The sequence below is a fragment of the Strix uralensis genome, chromosome 1, assembly GCF_047716275.1.
Source record: "Strix uralensis isolate ZFMK-TIS-50842 chromosome 1, bStrUra1, whole genome shotgun sequence".
Lineage (NCBI taxonomy): Eukaryota > Metazoa > Chordata > Aves > Strigiformes > Strigidae > Strix > Strix uralensis.
The window spans coordinates 52,828,501-52,849,567 of record NC_133972.1 but is presented as its reverse complement, the minus strand read 5'-3'; the positions used below and the strand labels follow the sequence as shown (position 1 = coordinate 52,849,567).

At 39.4% G+C, this 21,067-nt stretch overlaps 1 protein-coding gene across 1 annotated transcript in view; it reads right to left on the bottom strand.

The window, feature by feature from the left end:
* Positions 1–3,014: 3,014 nt before the first annotated feature.
* GPR158 (G protein-coupled receptor 158) overlaps positions 3,015–21,067 on the bottom strand; it is a 211,663-nt gene continuing 193,610 nt past the window's right edge. The window contains exons 8-11 of the mRNA XM_074866388.1: positions 17,632–17,770; positions 11,622–11,727; positions 9,517–9,663; positions 3,015–8,743 (exon numbers count right to left, since the gene is read on the bottom strand). Coding sequence (XP_074722489.1) covers positions 7,289–8,743; positions 9,517–9,663; positions 11,622–11,727; positions 17,632–17,770 — 1,847 coding nt within the window. The 3' untranslated portion in view covers positions 3,015–7,288. The remainder of the gene's footprint in view (positions 8,744–9,516; positions 9,664–11,621; positions 11,728–17,631; positions 17,771–21,067) is intronic.

The window sequence follows — 21,067 nt, the reverse complement described above, 5'->3', positions numbered from 1 at the left end:
TGGTAGACCTGAAAGACACCCAGTGGTTTGAATCATTAGAAGACTTCCATTGAGCAGGCTTAGCAATCCTCTCTTTTAGTTGCTTCTAGAGGTTGCTACCCATCTACTGGAAAAACTTGCCTTCTGCAGCTATGAACATGTAATAATGATTCTGTACACTTGTATATGAGATATGTATATTTATATTATACAGAAGATCATAAATGCACATTTCAAAAATATATGGCTATTTTAGGTATAATGTTTTTCCATGCTTTGACACAATGAAAAATTGGACCCAACTCATATATCCAGAAATTTAAAATCCAGTAATTTGATGGTAAAATGCCCAGTGCTTGATTTGTTTGTACACTTTCCGTGTACAAAGACCTAACTCATAAATACATGAAAAGAAAAAGAAAAATCACCTGCATAAATGGAGAGATAATGTTCAATTTTCAGGTACTAAAGAACCAGAAGACTGAATATTGCAACATGATGGCAGCCTGCCAAACCCAGTGAAACAATCAATCTCTTTTACTAAATTTCTAGCATTGCTAAAGATAGTTTCTGAGTTGATGAAAAAAGCTCCCTTAGAATTGGAAAAAGTTCACTCCAATCTGTCAGGAACACTGTTTTATTAAGAAAAAAAAAAAAGTGTTCAGCTTGAAATAACTTTTCTGCAGGCAGGCATGCAGCCCTGTAACCCCGAACCAAATCAACTGCCATTTTGAAGAACTGCACTCACAACCTCCTCAAAATTTAGAATTTCTTTAATGATTCCTTCTGAATATAGCACTGATCTAAAAAAATACTCACAGTGTTAGAGAAAAATATTACCCTTTTTTTAGGGTTTAGGGGTTTTTGTGGAAGAAATTCAACTGTGCACCAGCTCAAGCCCTCACTCAACATAGGCAGCTAAAACTGTTCTTCCCAACCAGCTCTAAACAAAATAATTTTCTTCTTCACTTTGTCCCTGTGATTAGTCTGGGCTGTGGGGATCAGAAGAAAAGCAAAATGCCTGTCTATCACAGCAGCTGGTGTTTGTTAAGAGCTTGTTAAGGCTTGTCCACAGTTATGTATTATGTGACTACATGTCCTCTACTCTTAGGCAGGAGTCAAAGCTACCTGGGGTATCCGTCTGCAGGCTTTCAAAAGGGTGAAGAACATCTTCTAGTAGTGAACACTGTTCATAGGATGATACGATCATTCAGGTAGGACCTTGGGACGTCTCCAGCCCAACCTGCTGCTCAAAGCAAGGTCAGCTACAAGATCAGGGCTTTATCCAGTTGGTGCATAAAAAGCTCCAAGGATGGGAACTGCACAACTTCTGGGTAACCTTCTCCACTGCTTGACGTGTCATGATGAAAAAGTCTTCTGAATATTCAATCTGAGCCCCGCTTCTTCGAATTTATGCCTGTTGTCTCTCTTTCTCCCACCATGCACCACTGTGAAAAGCCCGACTGTCTTCTTAATACCCTCCTCATGGGACCCCCCCGATAGCTTCTCATGCCTGGGCAGGTGCAGCCACAGTTTCCTCTCAAATGAAATACATTTTTAATAGGAGAAGGAAGAGGTTCATAGAAAATACAGCTGTAGATAATTTCTAAAGCCACAAAACTTTGGAAATCATTCCCTTACTTATTAAAAGCTGCGAAAATGTCAGAAGTGGAGCTCAGAAGACCACTATTAGTTTTGACACCCTGTGCCTGAGAGAGCAAAGCTGCCCAAGGTTTGAGCTGAGCCCCTTGAAGTGGTTCAGAGGAAAATCTCCAGGTCTTATTTTTCTGATATCTGGACTCGCTCACAAAGAACTTGTATGCAGTTCATTTACTGAACCATAAGTAATTCCCTTCCCCTTCTCTCTTTCTCATGTCCCCATCACTCCTGATACCATGACTGAGTCTGGTTACCCAACAGCAGCATTTCAACCCAGGAGGCACTGGGAAAGTTACAAGTGAATATATATATATATGTCTGTGCAAGAACCTACCAGAACTCCTACATCAATAATGGGTCATTAAAAAAACGGGAATGACAACAGAAAATAAACTAATTAAGCCTAACTATCTGTATTTATGCAGACATAAGAACGTACGGAGGTTGTGCCGGATGAAATGCTCATCTAGCACCATATTCAGCAGTGGGTGATTATGGAAAGAAGACAGGGTGATTATGCAAAGACAATTCTCCTACTTTTCAGCCATCTACAGATTAGGGATTGAAGAGTTAGTATCCACCATTGTATCCATCATGTTCAGCGATCTTGATGGATTTCTCTTCCATGACCTCTCCAATGCTTTTTGAACTCATAATATCCACAGCAATCTGTGAAAATGAGCTCCACAATTTAATTGTGTAGAAGAAAACTTCATTTGTTTTAAACTGCTGCATGATGGCCGCCCTGTGTTCCCGCATAATGAAAACCAGCAAATATCAGTTTCCTAATCACCTCTAGACCGTTTGTAATTTTATACAGGTCTCATCCCTCTCTCAGTTATCTCTTTCCCAAGCTAAATAATTTGCAGTTGATTTAGTCACCCCTTACACAGCAGCCATTCTCTATCTCTGATCATCTTTGGTACCATTCTTCAACTTTTCTACATCCGTTAGTCATATATTTTAGATGAGGAATCCAGACATGCATACATATTGTACAGATGAGCCATAGGATATTACAGTGACATCATTAAGTGCTATCTATTTATTTCCTAATATTTTCTAACATTGTATTTGACATTAAATTCAGGAAAATATAGCATGAACCCTACAATTTTGATCTCAAAATTGCAGCCACTGAGAAAAGAGAGCTGCCGGTCATGCTATTTCCTTAACCTGAAATCCTGAACACAGTACACAGCTAGTCTAAAGGTTGATGTCAAGAAAATATGAGGAAAATCCAGAAAATGCTAATGATGCGATCGCATCATATATGCTGTAAAACTCATTGTTAGTTATTTTACAGGTTTGATGAGAAATGTGTTTAGTTTGGATCAGTAATGACTTCAGAAAATCACAACACAAAAGCCTGCAGACAGATTTCATATAAATGTGCTTTATTGCAGAGAAGTTACATTATTTACATGCTGCAACACATTACAACATAAATCTATCAAGTATTTCATGGTGGATGCTGTTGGTTGTCAGATAACATTGTTATAAGAACCACATTATAAAGTGAAGAGACTTACAGCTTTATATACTCTACAACTTGGAGTAGCTAAAATGTTAAAAGTCAAAAGGCAGTGTTTTCTCAGGCCTGCCTGTTGTCATATGCATGCAAAAGCCTAAGGAGAGCAAATATAAAAGTATTGTCCAGTTTCAGGTCTATGATGCCACCAAAGCTGATGATAGGTGTGTACTGATTTATATTTTAAAGCGTATAATCTTGCATAAATTATACAAGTCTAATAAGATTGGTATAAATCTAATTATTTATAAACCATGGCTTATAAATAAAGGAGAAATGCAGCTTGCACATGCATTTAAAAGGACAACCTAGCAAATGTTTGTGACCTTAGTGTTCATTATCTCTTCTCTTAACAGATCTGCTAGAAAACATCTTAATTCTAGAGTTGCACTTCTCTTAGGTGAATAATGACAATGAAACTCCAGAAAAAGACAACTAAGCAATCTAGCCAATATATGCTGGTGGAGAAAAATCTATGAAATACAGAACATTATTTATGTCTAACTCAGTATGTCTTCATTAAGCAATGTTTCTAGCAGCATCATAGTGAAATAGAATAGTTGAGTGAAGTTTGGCCCCTGATTTTCTTAAGCGCAAAATAATTTGAAGTCCCAATTGAATCTGTAGCCCAAATATCAGTTGCTAAATAAACTGGGGAAAGCTTTGTTACTTTCTAAAGCAAAGTTCTCCAATTGTATCAGTCTTAGGAGATGTGACTACAACAAGCCTAAAGAACCATAACAGACATTTTTTAAGAAGTGAGGGAAATGGTCAGAATGAAAGAAAAAAACCAAAGAAGAATATACAACCCAGTGCCTTCCCTGGTAAATCAGCCATTGTTCTTTTGCTTGCCATGCAGCTGTGCTGTTTTATACCAGGCAAGGAATGGGCTTTGTTTCTGTGTTTCTAATGAAGTTATCTTTTAAAAAAAGAATGAAAGGGAATAGAAAACGAGCAAGGAATTGTAAATAGCGGTGGCACAGATACAGTCATGCATGAAGGGCTTGATCCTGCCAGTGACGCAAGGGGCAGTGGTACTGTGCGGACACTTTCCTGACATGGATCCCCTCACCCTTGGTGCATGTTGCACCCCAACATGGCTGCTGCAGAGCAGGGCAGGAGCAGCGTGTCCTTGCTCGGCCCCAAGGTAGAGGAGGGAGGGCAAGACGAGTGAAGGTGCTGGGGCTGGCGCCTACAATTTGTCTCCAAGAGGCAGTGAGTACACAAACATCTCCTTCCATGACTCCTCCATGGATGCCCACTTTTAACCTCAGTGTGTGGCTCTGACAAAGTGCTGACTCCCATTAGTGAGTCAGGGCAATCCGCCCCCCATTCACACAAACCACTGCTGAGATGCGCTGTAGAACCTCCTTTCAAGGGTAGGACAGGCATGAGGTGGTCACCATACTCAGCAGGTTGTGCATCTCTCTGCACACAGGGTCAGTGTGCTCCTGGAGGACTACCAGAAAGGTGTGTTCCCAGGATGGACTTCTTCCCATGCAGGGAAGTCTAGGGTTACTTTCTCTCTGAAGAGCTGATCAAATCCCACTGAAGTTGATGGAAAAGTTACTGACAAATCCCATGAATGGGAAGGGACTGGGAAGGGAGAATCTGGGCACACGGGGTCTAACCTCAGTTCTTTTTCACACTAATTGAAGAGCTGGATTTGGGCTGCATGTAGGATGCCACTGGCACTGTGTGTGCAAAGGGGGCACACAGATGTCTGAAGCGCCCAGCCTTAGATGCCTGACTCCCTTTCACAGGTGAACAGGAATTCTGGGTTGCAAGGGTTCTGGCCAGAAGAGGTGTGTTGAAGGCAAAGACCAGATCTCCTGGGCCATAACTATACCCTACAAAAGAGGGGTGGGAGAGTCAGACAAGCCCAGGGTAGCAAAGACTTAAGTCAGCATGTCCCCATGGTGGAATTGAGCACCATCCAGGCTAACCAGGTTGGTTGGGGCAGTTTGGCCACTTTAATCTGAAGCTAATGAGCAGAATTTCTGAGCAAGGCCAATGTGTTTAGACAGCACTGAGACCTGAGCTGACTTGTCCCCAGCTGGCTCAGGTGTGGGCACGTTCCAGGTTTGGGCTTAGCAGAGTCAGTAGGAAGATCAGATCCACCTTGATCTGTCATTGTAGACATGCCCATAGACTCCTGTCCTTTTCAAAGGACGAAAAAAGTCCTCCCCATGCTCAGCTTGTTTAAGTCCCTCTCCTCATTGCATTTTATCTTAAGCCACTTTTTCTATGATGCCACAAAAATCAGTTTATACTACATACGTGTATGTGTGTATTAGATATGACATTTTATATATATATTAAACATATATAAATATCTATTTTTATATATATTATATATATATTAAACAACACATTCTATTCAATCATCCTAATTTCGTGTTCTTCCACTGAATCCCATCACTTCTCTCAAATTGCACAAGTTCTTTAGGACTGAGCTGTCTTTGTTTTGGAGTACTGTATGTATAGCCAAATCTAGTCAATCGCACTTTACTGGTACTGCATTCAGGTGGCTGAGGGTCTTTTAATATAAGTGATACTCCTCAGAATCTTTACAGTATGTCCTCAGGCCCTGATGGTAAACCATCACTAAGGCTCAGTTGTGAATGGGCCATCTATGAATTAAGCTCATAAGCATGATGAGGATTGTAGCTATTACTGAAAATTAGCACTGGATTAAACACTAAGTTTTACTGTAAATGCATGTATAAATAAATTTAAAAAAATAATCAAAGCATTTTGGAGAGTGGGAGAGAGATGCCGTCATTTCCATTCCCACTATCTCTTACAATTACCTATATGGGAGAAGAGTAGTATTTTGGACTTCTCACTAAAAATACTGATTTTTGGAGGTTTGCCAACAGGGATAAACAGTACACTGTTGTTCTATATGAGCTAGCTAATGTATTTCCCAGAGTTGTCTGGTTTTAGTAAAACAGGTGATCATTTTTGGGGTATATTCATTGTCATCCTTGCTTGTCCTACTTAGCAGGATATGCTCAGTATGAAATACTGAACAAGATCATCACCATCGATGTTTAAAGTAAAAATTCTGGTTTGTTAGATGATATTTTCCAATTAGTAACAAACAACAGATAAGTTGTCCTAAGACTTACCAGAATATGCAGCTAAGACGACTGAATTTCCACTAACAAAGTCTATGAGCATTAACAGGGAAGTGCATAACAAATAACTTACCGTGTATAAAACCCCTGAATAATACAGTATCAAACTATAAATTTAAATAACAGAGTAAACCAAAAAAAATCACTATATAAATCACAGGAAAGGAAAAAAAAAGAATCTCCAAAGCCCAAAGGAATTTCTGGATATGAATTACAGCTTCCATAGCTAGTGAAAGATTACTGCAATTCTATATATAAACAAAAAAGTGTACAGCAGGTATTTTAACTTGCAATTAGGAGAAAGTATCTGCAGATTGCATAAATGTGTTGTTGTGTCACATAATATCAAAGTTATTTGCAAAAATTATACAATCTGGAATGCTTTAATATGAGACACAACAATGTACTTAAACACACAGTAATAAGAAAATGAGAGCAATCATTATATAAAATGTATTTTTGGGATGCATTGAGTTAGCAGTGCTATCTAGATTAAATATGTAAGGTGAAAAGTCGTCATTTTAATAAGCTGCTCATTGATACCCCTTTTTGCCATCAGGACATTTTCTGTGTCCTACTTCTGCTGGATCTTTAAAGTCCCAAGGGCAAGTTAAAGCCAGTTGTGGCGTTCAGAAATGATTCAGTTAAGATCTACACTGTGCATTTGTTACCACCATATTTTTTTCTTTAGAAGAGAAGTGATTTCACAAAGGCAGATTTCTTTCATTGACACAGTAAAATCCTTGGAGCAGGGACCATATTCTGGGCACTGCTAATCATATTGTTGGCACTCAACAAATAAATAATAACAACTTTAATGATAATTTACTTTGCTTAACTCCTACTTATTTGTAGTGTTGATTCCCTTGATTTAAGTGATGCTCCTTAGGAATTTTCAGATCCTTTTGGCCTAAGTCCCCTCTGTCTTTCCTGTTGTCTTTCTTCTCATTGCTACTCTCCTCAGTCCAAAAGCCTCTTATTTTCGAGGTGTTGCTGTTTTATTTGCACTTATAGCAGAGGTGTTCGATAAAGCTACACTTCTTTCTGCATTTGGTAAATCAGGTGTATCATACTCCCAGGGGCAGACTTCAGCTCGAGATGCTAAAGGTTGCTGTAAGTAACTACTTGGCTTATGGGAGTCAGATGAAAGCACATTTCCCTCAGAAGAGGCATTTTTTTTCTGTTCTGCCAATTTATTGAGGTTTTCCTTTTCTGCTGCTTTCTGGGGTAGCTCCTCCTGCTCCCCAGCGCAGGTATTAGGTGTATATCTATTAACATTCTCACACTTCAGCCCAGGGGAGTCCTGAGACTTGGAATTTGACTGTTTTTTCTCATTTTCAAAGACCTGCTGCTCTTGTGTCTCCTGAGTGGCTGCCTCCACCTTCTCTGAGCTCTTTTGATTTGACTGTTGATTCCCCTCAGGTGTCTTCAGCTTATGATGAGTCTTCCCCTTTGGCTGGAAAGGGTGGTTTTTCTCTGGCTCTGAGGAAGCAATAGACACATGTTTTTGAACTTTAGAGTCAGAAGGCACAGGACCAGGAATTTGGTCATATATCTCCCAAGGACAAACTTCTCCTATGTCGAAATTGTCCTTGTGCAGAGACTTACCTGGGCCTGTGTCTGGATTTGCAGGTGTCTGACTAACCCTTTGCTGTTTCATAATTCCAGATTTATGGGTTTTCTTTGTTTCCTCAGAGGGGGTAGAGTTCTTCCGGTGGGAATCCTTATGCTCCCCTTTATCGGAGGCTGAGTGCTTTTTGCTGGCCTCCTTACCCTTCTGCTGAGATTTATGAGATTTAGTGCTTTCTTCTAGACTTTGTGTTTTACCCGTTAGTCCCAGAGTCTTTTCCTTGGCACTAGCAATAACACTGAGAGATTTTTGTAACACAGATGTTCTTGGATGCAGAGGCTTCTTCTCGGCACTTAAGTTATGTGCACTTACTGATTTGCACACCAGAGGGACCGATTCAGTGGAGACAGCTTCAACTTTTTCAGGAGCATTTTTGGTTAATTTGTTACCATTCAAGGAGTCCAGAAGTGAATTTTCAGCAGCTATAACTTCTGCACTTTCTGTAGTTAAGCTATTCGGTTCTTCTGTTTGATCCCTAACATGATCATAAGTGCTGTGGGACTTTTTTAAGGAAAAGACTCTGTTTTTCAAAGTCTCTTCTTTTGGCTTTGCAGAACTCATGGAATCCTGTGGGTTTTTCCTCAATGTGGCTGTGTTCTTCACAGCACTGTGCTCCATCAGGTCCTTCTCATCTCTGGAGCACTGCCTGGTGACTGTCTCAGGGATTTCTGTAATACGCCGCATTATTGAGCGCCCCAAGCCCTTTTTAGAGCACCTTTTTTTCTGGAGATGTGGGTTATTAGCAATCATCTTTTTCCTTTTATAGATTTCAAGCTGGGCATATAGTTTCTTCAATTCATCCTGCAAAGCAAAGTGAATGGCAAAACTAGTACGTACAGAGCGAGTACAGTCAAACAAGCAGCCTATGAATGCATTAACCATTGCTCTAAAAATGGTGTTCAATGTATTTCATTGTTTTTTCTAATTCTTGAATATTTCTCCATCGACTTGAGTCCCATTTTCTTCCACTTTAAAAATAAGTTCAACTCTCATGCACAAACATGTTACCTTCCACAGCTGTGCATCACACAGCATGCACAATTTATATATATTCATGCTGTATGTTTCAGATTTCACAATGCTGTGGTGTATGCCTTCCTGCTGAAATCTAAAGCTATTCCTTATTTTGGGAACATATGCCCTTTTTATCATCTAAGACAGGAATAAAGTATTTTTTTCTGTTAATCATGTGTTTTTAAAATTTTATCTATATAGTTATGTATAGTTACGTATAAGTTATGTACCAATGAGTAATCACACTGACACCAAATGCTGTTTGCTCTCCAAGATAATTCAAAGAGCCTATGTAAACTGATAAACAGCTCTTGCTGTGGATGATTCCTCTGCCTTAGCCTCCCGTATGACTTTTACTACAACTAGTAATGCAGCATCTCTTCACACTAGTGAATATTTTTAATGAGATTTTATATGACCTGATGCCACATCATTGAGAGACCTAAGCTGGCCTGTTTCAGTTGATACGTGCAAAAAAAGTCAAATGGATGCAATTCAGAGTTTACTCTTAGGAAAAAGTGTTCTTGAAAATAAATGCTATTTAAATGAGTTATATATACCCGAATATCTTCAGGATCCAAACTATGTTCACTCCAGGCTGAATTGATACTGCTGTTCAGATAGGATCCAGATCGACCCATATCAAGCTCATCCTCATAAGCTTCTGTAGCTATATCATCTCTTGGGTTATTGCTTGAATGTGAAAACTGCAATAAGTATTCATAAAAAAGATGTTGCCGTCAGTGCAAAAGTTTACTTCAACATCACCGTAAGAGTTTACATCAACAGGTTTTATCGTCAATGATCCTTCTATGGATTTCATGTAATTTTCTGAACTCAAAATACTAGCTATAGGCATTGTTGACATAAGTAGTGTCATATAGAATATCAGTATTGTATGGAAGGAACTCTTATTAATGATGGCTTAACTTAATAAATCTTAGAGATTTGCATAAGAGAAAAAACTTATTTTGATGCTTATTTCAACTTCTTTAAATTGCATTTAAATTAAGCTAGTACAGACATAGACTTCCAGCAAGTATTTCCAATTAGGCTGCTAAAACTGTAGGACTGTATTTTGTATACCATACAGTTTAATAATCCTGCAGAAAGCAATTCTCCCATTTTAGGTCCTGACCCTGAAAAGGAAGAGATGAATTGGCAAAAAAGAAAAAAAAAAAAAAAAGGAAAAAAATGGAGGAAATAAATAAAAAAGGAGACAAGTTAATTTCTTTCCTCTAAGTTTTAGCAAATGCTTTGATCAAGAGTTGGAGAGAGGTCATCAGCTATTTTTTTATTCATCATGATTCACTCATCTGTAGTTACTATTGTCCACACAGTCGCCTGACCTCAGGACTTTATGAATGGAACTAAATCTTCTGAATCTTCTCTTAATTCCCTGAATTCTTTGGTGTGCTGGAAGAAAAGTCTGTGCAGTGTTAAAAAGATAATAAGCTAAAAATGGAAATGTTGATCAGTAGTTATGAGTCAGCTTCAAAAAGGTCAACAAATTTTCTAGGTTAGTCTAGAAAGATATCTCTGAAGATATGTAATAAAGTATATGAATATAAAATAGAGAATAATAAGACTATTGCTAAAGACCAGAAAAGTAATTTAAAATAAAATAAGGTTATTCAGTACTAAGGCTGCATCAATGTGTCCCCTTCTTAGGACAGTTTAATGTGTGTATATTTGACAGTTATCAGCATACTCTGTTCTGACATATAGGCAAAAGACAGAAATAGCAGCTTCATCAACCTGAAAATTTTATCAACTCAAACTGCTTAATGTTCTTCTTTCATATGTAGTTTTCACCTTTACTGTTTTCTTTGAATCTTGAGCTTTTGAATAATATTATTGGTCATTTCAAAAGCCATTACAAAATCATTCGCTTTGCTGGGGTACTGTCTAAGAAGAAAGCTCCATTCAAATCCCGTGGACTGGTGCTAGAGACAGGTGGAGCTGCCTGTGGTTCTCCTGCCCCTGGTGAGACTGACATATTGCCGCTTCGCTCCCAGCGCCTGGCAGGAGGCGTGCCGCAGTGCTCAGAGCTCTGTCTCTTCTCTTCCCTGTCTCCTGACGTCCTCTGTCTTCTCGTGTTCCACACACACTCATCTTCTTACCCAGCACCACTCCTGGCTCCATACCATGGGCCACGTCTCCTCCCGGTATGCAGCATCTGTCCGTCCTAGGCTGTGACTTGCAAAGGGCTCTGCTTTTTCAGCCTGTAACAACTGTCTGGTTTAAATCCCAACCTTTCTATCTCACGGATAGTCCAAGCTCCTCATTCCAGTTTTATTTAGCAGTCTATCCTAGTCTTTCTATCCCCTTGTCTTAACTCTTTGTCTGATCTCAGCTATGTCTGGCAGCAGCATGGTCACCCAAATACCTGAAATAAGCATCATTAGGCAGGATTCTTTCCTTCTTGTATTAATCACATCAAAAATTTAAGTACTTTAAACCCCTGCAATTTTGAAAGCTGAAAGAAAGAGTCTTTGAAAATGTCTAAAAGTTTTTAAAATAAAAAAAAATATACAGCTTTTTAGGTACATAACTGAATTTTACATCTTCCTTTTCTATCAGTTGCTTGCTAATTTTAGACAGCATTGCTTCTGCATGACAACACTTATGTTCCAAATAGAAGAGAGACAGGAGACACAAATACCTTAGGGATCAGAAGTAGCCCAACAGTGACTGTCACAGTCAAGTGTGTGTGTGCAAAGAACAGCATCAGCATCCAGTCAGACTGAAGTCTTGAAGCAAGAATGAATCTGAAAATAGAATTCAGGGTTGCAATTCACTGCCTTTTCTCCAGTGCATTAGATTTAACATTTTTAATAATCCTTAGGATTCTTTTCATTGGAAGGCCAAACACAACTGGTTTTGTTCTGTACTGCTTTCATACAGACTAAAAATTACACCCACACGCTTTACTTATACACCACAATTTCAAAACAACTCAGAAAAAAACAACCAACAAAACAAGCCAAAACACAATATAAAAAGAAACAACAGACCTTAAAGGATATTGCTTATTCCATCATTTTCACTCTATTTATTTGGGTTTTTTGCATGGTTTACAATGTCACAGCTTCTTTGGCCTGAACTGAGTTATGGCAGTTTCCATACATTAAGGATCTGAACAAATGATTTTAGGTTAAGTAAGCACATGTACTATGATAAATTGCAGTGCACTTCAATACAGGATGTCCATAGATCACAGCTACAGAGTGCAGCTGATAAAACATCAAAGAGAGAACTGAAATGCATTTTAGCGGGGAACAGAGAAATTGCCTTGATTGCAGGACCGCCCAGCTCAATGCTGCAGGGCCAAAGAGCCTTGCAAATGCTCGGAAATGAGTGGCTGAACCTCCCAAATGAAGCTATTCCTTGCTGAGCTTTCTAAAAGAGTGGTATAACAAGCGGTGCAGTTAAAGCTAGCTGGAGCATGCCTGGCTTATCTGCTTTAGTGAGCTCCCAAAGATAGAAATGGTAAGCAGTGCAATGGATGAATGGACGTACCACTGGCTTGTAATCTGCAGGTTTACAAAAATCATTCAGATAGAAATGACATTTGCAACTTATCCAAGTCCACAGATGCACATTTTGCAGAAGCTTTTGTTAACAGAAATAGTCTGGCTTGAAACACTGGCTTATATGCCATAATAACACAGTCATCATTTCTTGTTTAATACTTTGTAAATTAAATGTTTCATGAACACAATAAAATATTGTAATTATTTCTTACAGAGATATTGCTGTTGAGGTGTGCAGGGATATGAGAAGGCTCAGGCCTGAGGTTTAACTAACCAAACACAACATGAGAACTATTGAAGATGACATGAGAGACTGCTGGATATAACAAATAACAGTGAAAAGCAAACAAAAGTTACAGAGAGTGCTGTGAGGGATGGCAGTATTCCACAGGTGGTTAACAGGGAGCAATTTGAAAGATGGCAAAACTTCACAGGTAACTGAAGGGAGCACTGGGGGCCTTTGGAGGAGTGGAACTTCCAAGGTCAGCGGTACCGATGTAACCATATCAGTAACAGCATATAAGGCTGTGATTACCTAGCTAATGATATAGAAATACCAAATTTGAGTACAGATGTAGTAAAACGGGGAACAACAGGAAAAAAGCAATGAGAGGTGGGTTGTTTATTTGGGAGAAGACAAGGACAGAGAGAGGCTAAGGTAGATAGTGGAAGAACAAGCATGGAAAGAAGGGGGGATAAAAGGGGCTAGTGACATGTAAACAAGTTGTCACTGACTGAATCACAGAATCACAGAATCATCTAGGTTGGAAAGGACCTTGAAGATCATCTAGTCCAACCGTTAACCTAGCACTGACAGTTCCCAACTACACCATATCCCTCAGCGCTATGTCGACCCGACTCTTAAAAACCTCCAGGGATGGGGACTCCACTGAGTCCTGTACCTGATCACTGCACTGTCTATCTTCTCATTAAATCCTTCTCCTGTTTGATCTCACTCTCTACACTGTGCATGTGTGTATGTGCAATTCATGAGGAAACTTCAGGCCGGACTAGCCAGCACGTGGGAGACCCGCATCTGGGAAGACCCAAGGTCTCAGCCCATGACTGGGTACAGGGCCCCAAACCCAAAGACAGATATTAGATTGGCTTAAGGACTGTGCTTGTATCTGAAGGACCTGTGAATGTAATGTGCTTGTTTCATGAGTGAACACAATCAGCTGCAGAGGAGGAATAGGACCAGGCTGTACGTGTTGGACCTGTGCTGGTCTATGCGGCCAGCCATGTGCTGCATGTGACTGTGCCATAGTGGAGGTGCTCAGCCTCACTAGGCCTGCAAATGGAAACAGCAGCAGCCACATCCATCAGACAAAGACAGGAGAAAGCTCCCAGATCCTGATGCCCACCAGATTTGGCTAACCCTTAACAGCTCCAATCATCAAATCCTGTGAAGGCTTTTTGCTTGTTTTATGTGTGAAACCTTGACTGACTGAGGCATCCACACCATACTACTGAAACCAAAACAGCATTTGTAGCAGCCATTCAGACCTAGCAGAGGTGGGGTTTCTATTTGAATGAGATTTTTTCCATACAAATTTTGGTTTTCTCAGTAATACAAAAGAAAGAGCAATGCCGGAATTTAATGCTATGCTGATCTGAAGATAAGAAACCTCTGTTTCTGAAAGGGGAATAATATTTCTAAAGGAAAACAAAATGCAAACAGTTCAAGGTTTTATTTAGTGCTCACATGAATCTTATATGAGCTTTGGGAGTTTTCAGACTGCATGACTGCCTTGTAATAGTAGGTGTCCTTCAAGGCTCCAGTGCTTTCAACTTCATGACAACTCAGATATGTCATATAAATCTGAGTCTTACATTTCTGCTCTTTCAGTTACATCCAGAACTTGGCAGGGAAGACAGAAGGAAAAAAAAAAAAAAAGGAAATGTGAACTTCAAAGAGACTGGATTAAGATTTGTGTATATAGAAATGAACATAATCTCAGGAGGGATCATGTACTTCCAGTGCATTTTATGCATTCCTATCCATAAACAGAACATGCTATTTCTTCAACAAACCAGCATGCATCAGACAGAAGGCAAAGTACATTTTTTTTTAAAAGAAGGAAGAACAAAATCAGCAGACCTTAGGCCGAAGGAACAGGATCCTCAATAGGATAAACTTAAAGACCTAATCCTTTTGTGTCTCCTTCATAAGGCATGTATTAAAATGCCACATTTTCTCCTTCCCCCCTCTCTTTAATCCAGGATTACTTTCATCCTGTCCTATTGTTAAAAGAAACTTGCAGCCCACATAATAGCTCTCCTAATGCACTGAACTGTATCCTCTAACATGGCCCAAAAAATGGTTTAGGAACATTAATTAATAGGGGGAAATTTTGACTGAGAAGATGTCATATTGGTTATAATATATTCAAAAGTATTATAACAGAATTTTATATCTATTGGGAATGAGAAGAAAAATGCTTCCATCACATACAGATTTTAAACATTATTTCTGCAGATGTGTGTGTTAGGGAGTAAAGAACAAGATTTTGAGAGTACATGGGTGTTGAGATATGGGGTTAGAAGGTGAAGGAAACAAAAAGTTGCAAGCCTGAAAAGCGCAGCAAACTTTATAACAGTGATAAGGAAGAAGAGCACCTGGAAAGAATAGAGATGAAAGATTTGCTTTGCTGATGTTTACTCAGAAAAAATCATGCCTCATGGAAGCAAACATCAAGAAGTCAGAGAGAAATGTGAGTTCCAAGACAGACCAAGTAACAGAAAAGAGTATTTGAAGACTGTCAATGGAGCAATGCAAAAAAAAAAAAATCTTAGTAGATAAGGTCTGTCAGGAAGCAAAGGAAGGCATGAGAATGTCATAAGAAAGTCATAAGAATCTCTTACAGGATGAGATTGTCAGTGATCTACTGCATCACATAGACATTCACAAGTCTAGGGGACTGGATGGGATACACCCGAGGGTGCTGAAGGAGCTGGCTGGGGTGCTCGCCAAGCTGCTTTCCATCATTTACCAGCAGTCCTGGCTGACCGGGGAGGTCCTGACAGATTGGAAATTGGCCAATGTGACGCCCATCTATAAGAAGGGTCAGAAGGATGATCCGGGAAATTATAGGCCTGTCAGCTTGACATTGGTGCCCAGGAAGCTGATGGAGCAGCTCATCCTGAGTACCATCATACAACACGTGTGGGACAGCCAGATGATCAGGCCCAGTCAGCGTGGGTTTATGAAAGGCAGGTCCTGCTTGACAAACCTGATCTCCTTCTATGACAGGGCGACCTGCTTATTGGATGAGGGAAAGGCTGTGGACGTAGTTTACCTTGACTTCAGTAAGGCCTTTGACACCATTTCCCACAGCGTTCTCCTGGTGAAACTGGCTGCTCATGGCTTGGATGGGCACACGCTTTGCTGGGTAAAAAACTGGCTGGATGGCCGGGCCCAGAGAGTTGTGGTGAATGGAGTTAAATCCAGTTGGCGGCCGGTCACGAGTGGTGTCCCCCAGGGCTCGGTTTTGGGGCCACTCCTGTTCAACATCTTTATTGATGATCTAGACGAGGGGATCAAGTGCACCCTCAGTAAGTTTGCAGATGACACCAAGTTGGGTGGGAGTGTTGATCTGCTCGAGGGTAGGGAGGCTCTGCAGAGAGACCTGGACAGGCTGGAGCAATGGGCTAAGGCCAGCTGTAGGAGTTTCAATAAGGCCAAATGCCGGGTGCTGCACTTGGGCCACAACAACCCCCAGCAGCGCTACAGGCTTGGGGAGGAGTGGCTGGAGAGCTGCCAGTCAGAGAGGGACCTGGGGGTGCTGATTGACAGCTGGCTGAACATGAGCCAGCAGTGTGCCCAGGTGGCCAAGAAGGCCAATGGCATCCTGGCTTGCATCAGAAATAGCAGGGCCAGCAGGGACAGGGAAGGGATCTTACCCCTGTACTCGGCACTGGTGAGGCCACACCTTGATTACTGTGTTCAGGTTTGGGCCCCTCACTACAAAAAGGACATTGAATTACTCGAGCGTGTCCAGAGAAGGGCAACAAAGCTGGTGAAGGGTCTGGAGCACATGTCGTACAAGGAGCGGCTGAGGGAACTGGGGTTGTTCAGTCTGGAGAAGAGGAGGCTGAGGGAAGACCTCATCACCCTCTACAACTATCTGAAAGGAGGTTGCAGAGAGCTGGGGATGAGTCCCTTTAACCAAGTAATAAGCAATAGGACAAGAGGGAATGGCCTCAAGTTGCACCAGGGAAGGTTTAGACTAGATATTAGGAAGCATTTCTTTACAGAACAGGTTGTTGGGCATTGGAATGGGCTGCCCAGGGAGGTAGTAGAGTCCCCATCCCTGGAGGTGTTTAAGAGTAGGGTTGACATGGCGCTTAGGGATATGGTGTAGTTGGGAACTGTTAATGTTGGGTTGATGGTTGGACTGAATGATCTTCAAGGTCTTTTCCAACCTAGACGATTCTGTGATTCTGTGAGATGAAATTCATGTTATCTTGCTATTTTGAATTTTCTAGGCCCAACTCATTTTTACAGGGTACTCAGCAGGAAAGGCATATAGCAATTTTCATGTAGCTCTGGCAAAGGCCCTTATTTATTTGTTACTACTCTAATAGTTTACAAGTATGAAATGAGAGCTTATTATAAACTTTATAAGAAACATGTGCTTTATATTACTGTTGCAGCATCATATGCATAACAATTTTTTATGTCAGCATATAAAACACTATGCTTCATGCACAACCAGTAGAATTATTTTAAGATAGAGCTGCACATCACCAATCTGTTACACATCCAGGAGAAGTTCATATAAACCCACATTCTTACCTGATGTTTTTCTAGGGATACAAACCAATGACCAGTATGTAGATGACTGAAGACAGACAGTTGTTTTGCTATATCTAATTTATCATACATTCTGAACTTTGATCCAAGAACTTATCAGCTAGCTATACTGAAAAAAAACCCTAATTAAACAATTAACAAGTTGATTGTACATATTCTTAAATCCTATGGGAACATTTTTAAGTTTAGTTATCACTTAATTTGCAGAATTAAATATTTATGAGACCTTCCATTATGCATCATAACCCATTCATCCATTTTAAGTTGCGCCATATGAAACCTGAAAGATAAATAGTTAATTACTAGATCTACAAATCACTTGCCTAATTGTATGGAATATAGCAGAGATAATGAGCTCATTGTGAACTGCAACAGCCATATAACGTGGCTCATGAAATGCTGATGGGACTGTCCGCACTGCATAGCAGAGATAAACACCCCACAAGAGGAATAAAAATTCAGCTGTGAGAAGAACAAAAAGAAATAATTTACAATTAGTTTTATAGGTGAAAAAGGAAGGAAATTTGAAGTACTATAGTATCTTCTGTATGCGTATCTATGCAAAGACAATATACGCTCATACATGTATATATGTACACACATAGGCATTTAAACTCTCCGATACTGTCACTGTACATGATACATTTGGTTTTAATTTTACACACTTCTTTTTTCCAGATCATTTTTTCCTTTGCATTTATGGTGTTTCAGTTTTTCAACTGACAAACTTTAAGACAATGTCTAATAATGTCTTGCTTGCTTTTCAAATTGGTACTACATAAGTTTGACATCACTTAAAATAACAAAGTATTTTTATTTGTAGTTCTGGTTCTTGTTATAGAGGTAGATACCGGTGCTACTACTAGACTACTAGCTTTTTAAGACAACAGTTTCCTTTCAAAGGTTCATAACTCGGATATAACAATATATTTTGGGCTAAAAAAAATCTCCTCTGTTCATGATAGTTAATTCTGCTGATGTCCATAATATGATGAGTCATTTCTGACGGTCTAATGTAATTATAACAAATGACATGTTTCCCTCTGTTAGGAGAAAAATGAGCAAAGGAAGAAAGGAGAAGGAGTAAAGGGTGAGGATCAGCTTAAACGATCCTGTTAGAGTTAACTCATCTGCACCCAGCAGTACTCTGACTTAAGTTTCCAGCGGGAAGTCTGCTGTGACATAATTTTTATTTCGATACAAATTAAATGATTTCATACACATCCTGAAAAAATTCCGCTTCCAGAAAAAAACCCACAGCTCTGCCGTCTAGATACAAGTAGAGCTGGTGCTTGTCTCTCTTGCCTTGCAGTCTGGGTTGATGATGGCTGGAAGCATTTGAGAGTTATCCAGTAACATGCAGTTTCATGTTAGACCCCTGAAATGCCTGCACTGCTTTGGACCAGCTTCAGAAATTGAGTGTGATCCCGTTGTTCATACACTGCTTTTGCCTTGTTGAATTTTTGCAGTAAAAACTACAGTTAAATGTAGTATAATAGAAAAGTAGTTCTTTCATACTTCTTTTTTTTTTTTTCCAATACATGTTATTATACTGTAACTAGAACTGGAGATCACTGACATCACCCTATGGTAGTAATCAGCAAATCATTACTGGTCTGGTTTGGATAAGGACACAAATGCTTGTGAACCCTGCCATTAGCAACAGATTGAAATAAAACATCTTCACTGGATATCTCGTGAGAACAGGTCCTCTGGTTCCTTCACTTTTAATAGTCCATAACTGCTGTAGATTACCTATATTATGTTGTTATAGCATTTCAAAACTTCTGATTTTGCTATGAATCTCAGCTAAAATCAGTAAGGGACAAGTCTGGATAAAATGAAAATGTGCTCTGATAAGGGTTCACTTTGAACAACACTTTGCACGTGTCTTACTTTTATCAAAAACAGATGGCCTAGCTTTAAGACCATCATTTTTACTAGAACATATCCTACATAAACCCTGCAGCTTTACCAGTTCCATAAAAACAAACATCTGAAAAGGCATAATCCATGCATGCTACTATTTTTGTGTTCTTCCTCACCAAAATCCCAACAATAATAAACCTTTTGACTAAGTAATAGTTTGACTTGAGACCTTACTGAGTGTCAATATGAAAAAAGCATGGTATGAATCTTCTGAGATTATGTGTCCCAGTCTGGTTTTGAGCTCTACAAAAGTACCTATACAGGTTTGTCTTCCCCACATCCCCCACACACTCACTGCTTGGGCAAACTGGCTGCTACTTCAATTTCATTCCTAGATAATTAGCTATGCTACCAGTGAAGACCATTACTCTGGTTTCTTAAAAACACCTACACAGGAATGACCTACCAAACCATCTTGCTCCTGAAGTCTTCTCTGAGCAAGTGCAATACAAATTTTGCTTCAATGAAGTAAGACTAAAGGCTCTTTTACAAATGTTAGCAGCTTTTCTCTTTAAGTACACATGCCTCACATACGCAGAATCATGGCACTGAAATGTATTGCTCTTCAAAGCACAGTAATTTATTGCTTTAATTGTTCCATACTGATTTAGAAGAAATTGAAAAGGAGAAAATGGTTAGAATTAGGTTGCTAAAGCCAAATCACTGTATCTTACTGTCCTATGTTCTACGGAAACTCTTCTTCTTAATACAATTCAGCAAGTATTCCCCAGAACATGCCAAAGAGCCTATTTCCTCTCATTTTGCCTTTCATCCAAAGTCCCCCTGCAGTAAAAAATCCAACATTGGCAGCAAAACTGAATAGATGAGCTAACTGTAAAATAACAGGCACACTCTACAAAAGTACCCATGGTCCATTCTTCTTTCTCTTCATCAACTGAAGTGAGAAGAGCCCCAAGACTCTTACTGATTGAAACAATCAGTTACAAGTGCTAATAGAGGCTGAGAGTTTGAAAAAGTTTGGCTTTTTAATGGGATGAAAATACATGTATAAAACTCCATGTGCAGAAGGTGTTCCTACTTAAACTAAAGAGTGTGGGCCAAATTTTGCTCATTTTTAGAAGAAAAAAAAATCTGCTCTAAGTTTGAAGGGGGAAATCAAGTTCATATAATTAGCTACAGACTATTAGTGCAATTTGTAACAAAACTCTGAAGGTGTTATAAAATTCTGTTGTATTGTTTTTCTATACGGCCTTTTTGGTTTCTCAATATAAAATAAGGTGACTTATTAATGTATTATACTGATGAAAAACACAGGTATAACTAAGTTCAGAATGATAGATAGATAGATAGATAGATAGATAGATAGATAGATAGATAGATAGATAGATAGATAGATAATAGAGCACATCTGGCCACCATGCAGCATAGTTCTTATGTACCACTCATCTCTGAGGTGTTACTAGTTCTGTCTATGGCACACTAGTGACTGTTTTGCACCAAATATTTTTAGTGATTAAAATCTGTGAGATGTGATATGAAATTTCTATTTGGCTGGCTGAATAATTTTCCACTAAAAGCCTGGTGTAGAAGAGTGACTTCCAGATCACTAAAGGAATATCTTAGCATATTGCAAACCTATCAAGACCAAACTCAAAGCACATGATCTTGTTCCTTTAAGTATGATTTATTATAAGGCTTATAAATTAGCCCATTTTACATATTAAACACAAGAACAAGAAATACCGTCTTTTCCCATTCTGAAAAATGATGGAAAGTCTGAGGAGAGGGAACTGTCAACAGCTATCTGGACAGAAAATGTAAAGTCAAAAAAAAAAGCATAAAAGAGCTCTGAAAGAACTTGCAGTAGCT